General features: G+C 53.5%; 1 protein-coding gene across 1 annotated transcript in view; it reads right to left on the bottom strand.

The window, feature by feature from the left end:
- Window positions 1-207: 207 nt before the first annotated feature.
- The window catches only part of PTPRU (protein tyrosine phosphatase receptor type U), a 55363-nt gene continuing 48601 nt past the window's right edge, over window positions 208-6969 (bottom strand). Inside the window, exons 28-30 of the mRNA XM_082777645.1 lie at window positions 5900-6057; window positions 5180-5315; window positions 208-2836 (exon numbers count right to left, since the gene is read on the bottom strand). Coding sequence (XP_082633771.1) covers window positions 2774-2836; window positions 5180-5315; window positions 5900-6057 — 357 coding nt within the window. The 3' untranslated portion in view covers window positions 208-2773. The remainder of the gene's footprint in view (window positions 2837-5179; window positions 5316-5899; window positions 6058-6969) is intronic.

Genomic DNA, 6969 nt, shown 5'->3' with positions numbered 1-6969 from the left:
CACAAGGCAGCCCTGTCCTTGGTGCAAGGAAGGCTTTGCAATCCCAGAATCTAGCCCTACAAATGGCTTCCCCCAAGATATCCTTGAACAAAGCATGATACAGCTGTATCTTTATAGTTTTCTCTTTTTTGTTATTGTTTTTAAACTGCACAGTGCATCAGGGCTCCCCAAAGCACAGGTCCCAGACTAGGGCCAGCAAAAGAAACCCAGAGGCCATCACGAATTTGGAACATTTATTTATGCAACTGATTTTCTTAAAAGGAAAGAAAGCCAAAAATAATAATTAAAAAAATAAAAATTAAACAGATAACAGCTGGATGTGTGTGGTACAATCCACATCAGACGTGTCCCTCCCGTGCCACCCCTAAGTCCCCACCGCGCAGCCCCCGACGTCGCCTCCACGGTGGAGCCGCTTCATGGCACCAGGCCCCTTGGCAGCAGCTCTTGGATGCTGCCAAAGTTTTCGGGGGTCAAAACCATTCCAATTTGGTGTTTTTTCTTGGGTTCTAATTTTTTTTTCTTTGTTTTTTTTTTCTTTTTTTATTAGAAATGAAAAAGAAAGCACCACTCCAACCTGTAATACCAATAAACATTATCCATCTTAAGAACAGTATTTATATTTATATATATATATTTCTCTATATATATTTCTATGTACAGGCTGTCCTTGCCTTGTGTCACGTGAGCATCCCGGCAGGAGCTGGAGATGGGTCGGTTTTTATAGCACTTTGATGTCAAAGTCTGCCCTTTGGAAGAGATGCCCTAAAAACCCAGAGACATCCAGCAAGGAGATATCAAAAAAGAAAAGAGAAAAAAAAAATCTCACTTTTAAAACATATATACAACTCCACCAGCCTCTACCTTATCGGGACTAAAGGGGGGTTCAAATTTTCCTTTTTTTCTTTCTTTTTTTTTTTTTTCTCCTGTTTTTCTGGCCACAGGTCGGCTGCGAGCAGTGCCCAGCAGAGCACCCTGCGGGTCCCCAGGCAGTGAGAAGGGGCTGGGTCGAGGACACCGACTTGCTCCATGCACTGACGTTACCCGAAGTCCTGCCACAAGCAGCCCGTGTCGGGGTGAGGAGACTATCTGGTCACAAAACAGCACTGGCACACAGCACGGATGGAAACGAAGGGGAACACGTTGTATAGCCCTTGGATCAGGTATTGTCAAGCCGTGCGAATTAGGCAGCGGGAACACTGAAACGCCAAGGATTTGGGCAAAACCCACAGACATCCTCCGGTGCCACCGCAGTCCCCTTGAAGGAGGTGCAGGATCCAGCTCAGAGCAGTGAAGCTTATTCCCAACAGAGTAGCAAACACTGGCTCCCCAAGCATAAATCCTCCAAGGTGGAGAGGAGATTTACCTCATCCCCCTCCGCCTTTGGAAAGCAGGTGGAAGTTTCTCTGGGCTTTGCACAGCTGGGGTGAAGCCCCTTTGGCTCTGAGACCTTCACGCTGTGGCCTGGTCCAGCCAAAAGGCACCTGCCTGGGTTTTGGATCATGGTTGGGGTGTGAATGCACCAGGGCTGGAAATGGAGGATGCGGGGGGATGAAGGATGCAGGTGCCCATAAGCAACCTCCAGCACACAGAGGCCAGCTTCTTACTTGCTCTTCTCTACCCACCAAAAAGGACTGTCAAGGGTCTTGCCATCAAGACAATCAAGATCCCCAGCTCCTCGAGTCTGTGAGGCAGCCCCCAGACCTGCATCTCTTCGCTGCACCTTTGTGGGGCCACGTGCAGAGAGAAAACCCCGACCACAGCCGGCTCCCCAAGCCCGAGGACAACCTGGCTTCCCCCAATAAGCACAAAACCCTGCAATTATTACAACAGACAGCAGAAGTGACATCTCCTGCCTGCCTGTAGCTGGATGAAGCCAAAAAGCATCAGATGCCCTCAGCCCCAGCCCCAGGCATTTGCCTGGGTGGCACCAGGAATTTGTCACCAGCACTCAGAGCCCTCCAGGAGGGGATAATTGATATGGATGGAGACAACTGCATGGAGACAGACAAGCCACGGGGGAAACATCACTTCTGAAGCTTTGCAAGGACACCAGGAGGGCTCCAGGCCGGTCCCCGCAGAGGGACACCCTGTGTCCCCTGCCTCCCATCCCACGTCCCCGCTCTATCCACGGCTGGATGCACGAAGGGGCGCAGCTCACAGAAATACGACAGTGGAAACCAGACTCGTGGCGAGCGGGCAGAAATCCACGAGCTGCCTTTAGGGGCTTTGCTTCAGCACAGAACACAAAAGGTCCCCAAAAAAAGGGCAAAACCCACCGGCGGCCATCAGGGCTCCTCAAAGCAGCTTCAACTCCACATACGATTTAAAAACAACGTCTGTTCCCCAAATATCCATCCTGCCCTGCTGGGAAACAGGCTCACATCCTTCTGTCCTCTTCCTCCCCTCGTTGGGGTCTTCTCCAGCTGTTCCAGATGTGTCCGAGCAGGACCAGGCAGCGCTCTGGGGCAACTTCTCATGCTCACCAACCCCACACCACCACAGGGATGGGACAGGACGAGCTGTGGCAGCGACCCACAGCCACCCAGACGAGCTTGGAGCAAGGGGAGGGGATTTGGAAAGCAGAGGATGAAGATGGAGAACGGCCAACGCATCCCCACGTCCTTTCATTGCTCTCAATCTGTGTTTGCATCTGCTCCTTTGCTGTTTTTTTTTCCCCTCCTCGCCTTCAGCACTAACGCAACGTCTGAGCGCAAACCTGCGCGCTTGGCACAAACCCTACGCAGCCCCCTGCCTTCGCCCTCCTGGCGAGGTGCTATCTGGTCTCCAGCGACTCCAGGTATTCCAGTGCTATGTCGTAGCAGAAATGATACTGCTCCTGTTCGGGGAGAGAGAGGGGAGAGTTAAGATCCCGAATTGTTTCTCAAAGCTGCCCCGTTTGAAGGCAAAACAAGTTTCAGCAGCCCTAAGGAAAAGCTGTCGAGCTCTACAGGACCTCACCAGGGCCTTCCTCCCTCTCCTGTCTCCTGTAAAGCTCCTGCCAAAACAACACTGCCACAAACAACTCTTTTAGCAAACAATGCCCATTGCTGGGGAAAATGGATGAAACACCCATTGGACACAAACACACCAACAGCACTGATTTTCCTGTATTTAGGGGGCACAGGGCATCTTCACCTCCCCCAGAAGGAAGGAGAAAGACTGAACATCCCCTTAGCTTGAGGATCTGGTTTATTAATTGCGCCAGGGCTGAGCCTTCCCTGAAACCAAGGCACTTTTTACTTTTTTCTTCCCTCTACCTGGCTCCCTGACTGCACGAGGACAAGCCCAACATAGCTGGCTCCTATTTTTATAGCAAAGCTCACTGAAATTGGGCTCACGAAGGCTGTTTTGTCTATCCTCGTCCTCCTTTACATGACCTGTTCTTGTGCTCTCCTGTCCTCATACAATTTATAGCACACAAAACTACGGGAGAGGGCAGACCTCCGAAGTGTCCAGCTCCATGTTGCTCCTTTCACGCATCCAACAAGAAGGGGAAAAAATGGAAAACATTAAGGTTTCTGATGCCCATGGGTGGAAGCATCCTGGGTCCCCTCATCTCCCCAAATCCTCGGCAGCATTATGGAGATGGCAGCTTGAGCCCCGGCGTGCAAATCCCGTTATCCCCAGGTGGGAGTGGGCAGAGGGGCTTCAAAGCGAGGAAGCTGCGGCAGCTTAGATTAAAAGCACATAAAGCTTCTGGATTAAGAAAAGGGATTGTTTCCATTTATTATAATATAAAAATAACCCCCCACGGGCGAGCAGAGGGGGAAAAAAGCACAAGCTAGATCCAGAGGGAAATGTTCTGCTCCGGCTGATCACTGCGGGGCTGCGGCTCCTTACACCGGGGGAGGATCCAGCCTCCAGCAGCTCCGGTAGATTGGGATTCCCAGAATAGCTGTTTCAGGTTCATTTGAGGCTGGAGGACGCTCATGTCCTGATGCGAAATGTCGCTTTTTTAATACCGTGGCAATTTAGCCCAATGGGGCTGGTGGCCTCATGCTTGTCACATCATCTTTCCATTAGCTGCGGCTCTCCCTCCGCTCCCCGGTCCCCTCCCTCACCTTCTTCTCCACTTTAATTCCTAATGCAAATCACATCCCCCTCAAAACCATTTCATTTCTCAACTTAGGGATTTTATAATCCGGGCAGGGCAAACGTTTCCGGCTGGCTTGCTTTGGAACCACCACGAGGCACCAGCCCAGCATGGGACGCATGGGGACGGCCACGTGCCTGGTCCCTCCCCAACCCTGCCATAGGGGGCCTGGAATAGGGCACAAAACTTTCACCCTCCCCAAATGAAACGTGGCTCCATCGCCGCCCCCAGCAGCTTGCCCACTAGGGCATCCTGCTCAAAACGCCCTTCCCTTTTGTATTTCCAACAGGAATTTGTCAGGCTTCACCTCCCAGTCCTCAGCTCCCCTCCTGCCAGCGCGAAACCATCCCATGGAACTGGCTGGGTGAATTTAACTCCAGGCTTTTTTCTCTAAATCACATCAGCAGGAAGGAAACCCCCTGCTCCAGCCGAGGATGGGGACAAGGAGCCAGCACCATGTGCCACCTCCCCAGGGACACCCCTGGGCACACGGGTGCTGCCGGGGGCTCAGCTCGGCCAAGCCAGGCAAGCAGCAAGTGACCTGTCCTGTTCCCAGCCCCACAACCCTCCAAAGAGCCCCAATTACAGAACCACAGGATGGCTGAGGTGAGAAGGGACCTCTGGGTCCATCTGGTCCTAGCCCTGCTCCAGCAGGGCCACCCAGAGCAGGCTGCCCACAGCCATGTCTCCAGATGACTTTTGAAGATCTCCAGGAAGATCCACAGAGGAGACCCCACCACGTCTCTGCTCCAGTGCTCTGTCACCCCTGAGAACCTGCCCTATTAGACCAGGGATGGGTTTCTGGCAAGCCCAGTGCCAAGGGCACGTCAGCACAGTGAGATGAAGGCAGCACCAAGGTGGCTTTCAAGAGGCTTTCACCTACCCACCCAGCTCAACCTGCTGGGGAACTCACCAAGACATGCTCCTGCAGGATGCCCCAATCACTAGTTGGGTTTGGGGTGGGAAATGAGGTTTTTTGGGGTGCATGCATCCCCCAGCACCTCGCCCCTCTGCCAGAGGCTTGCAGGAAGGCAGACGCACAGGGAGCAGCAGCCAGAACGGACACTGGCAGTGCCTGACGCTTACCAAGGTCTCCACCATGTTTGGCTTGTAGTTGCGGAGGGTCTTTGCAGCATAGAAGACATCTGCCATGTTGTGACACTTGAGCATCTCCAGGATCATGGTGGAGGCACAGTAGGTGCCGCTCCGGCCGCCCCCGTTCCTGGTGGGAGAAGCACGTGTGGTGATGGCAGGAGGATGGCACCTGAGCATCCTCCTGCACCGTCCAGTTCCCCCCGTTCTCTGCCCATCCCTCCCCTCCCAGGAGAGGTCCCAGAGCCCCCTGCAAAGTGGGGGACCTGGACTGGACCCTACTTCCTCACAAGAGCCAAAACAGAGCAAGAAAACGCCTTTTTGGACCATCAGGGCTAGACCTGTGCTGCGGAAAAATCATTCACCCTGGGGTGAAACCATCCGACACGGTCACGTCTGATCCCTGACAGCAATGGGGACTGGGGAGAGAAGAGCGAGCACAACGCCGGTGTTTTATAAAGCATGTTCTCAAATTATCCTTTGGCTAATGAAGACAGACGAGGCCGTAATTAATTTTTGATTAAAGGCTCGCCTGCTGTCTCTACCAATCTGTGAACGTGCTGGGTCCCATCTGAGCAGAGCGTGTGGAGATTTGGGCACAAAAATTGCCCTGGAAAGGGCTTTTCAGAAGAATTTCTGGCAGGACTGTGGACAAAAGAGCTGGTGGCATCTCCCCCCCATGCAAGAGCCCGCTCCTCTCCAAAGGACACTCACAAGCAGTGCACCACGGTCCTGCCATCACCACTCTCCTTCTGCCACCTCTCCACTTGGGCCAGGAGGTGCAGGAAGGACTTCTTGGAGTCCGGGGTGTCTCGGTACGCCGACCACCGCAGGTACTGGAAATGCCGGACCATCAGGTGCCCCTCCTGCAACTAGAAAAGCAAACCTCATTAACGTGATCCCACAGTAATGGGATGTGCCCTCTGTTTTCCTTCTGCTGCCCTCTTTTAGCTCCACTGGAGGATTCACAGAGGGCTCTTGCCGTTTATTAATAGCAGAGGAAAAGAGGAAAAGCCTCTCCTGGTGCAGCAAGACGGATGGTTCCCAGCTCACATCGACCCATCAGTCCCACCACCAACGTGGTTTCCCCTAACCAGCAGCATCTCAGGCTGTCCACGTATCTCACAGAACTTGCCATCTCAGCCTCCCCCAGGGCTTCTCCATCACATCCTCACCTCGCAGGCAGAGGATCCCCAGGGGACACGTTTTGTTGTGTTCACTGGAAGCCAGGAGCTCACCGAAAGCTGCCACCCACAGAACTGGGACGTGGTGGCAGCACGCCTTAATACCCTGGTAAGCTGGTTAGCCTTGAAACTAATCTGGTTAGCAGGCTGCGGGAGGAGGATTACACTCAGGGAGCTGAACGAGGCCAGGTTGCAGCCCAGCAGATGTGGGGCTCTTGCTCTGAAATACTCTGGGCACCAGGAGCAAACTCCTCTGACAGCCCACTATGGAAAACTGCAAGATAAATCTTGAAGCTTAGGTGCTCCTGATTTTTGGGTGGTCCTGTGTGGCCCCAGGGGTTGGACTTGATGACCCTCGTGGTCCCTTCCAACCTGGGACACTCTCTGCTTCTGTGGCTCTAGGTGACAGCTCTGGCTCACAGAGCTGGCTCCCCTCCAGCCACCAGCAGCCGGCACGGCTCGTTGAGAAGCAGCTCCTTGCATTTAGCAGTGCTCCTCCGGCGCTCTGCTCCCTGGGGAGATCTCTGCTCGGATCCAGAGACTGCGATCGCACTGCATTTTAATTCAGCAAGGGGCGTTTTCTGCCACCAGCCGCAAAGG

Source organism: Aythya marila, assembly GCF_965140915.1.
Source record: "Aythya marila genome assembly, chromosome: 22".
Classification (NCBI taxonomy): Eukaryota; Metazoa; Chordata; class Aves; order Anseriformes; family Anatidae; genus Aythya; species Aythya marila.
Note: the sequence above shows the minus strand (reverse complement) of the source record. Positions and strands in the feature narration are given on the sequence as shown.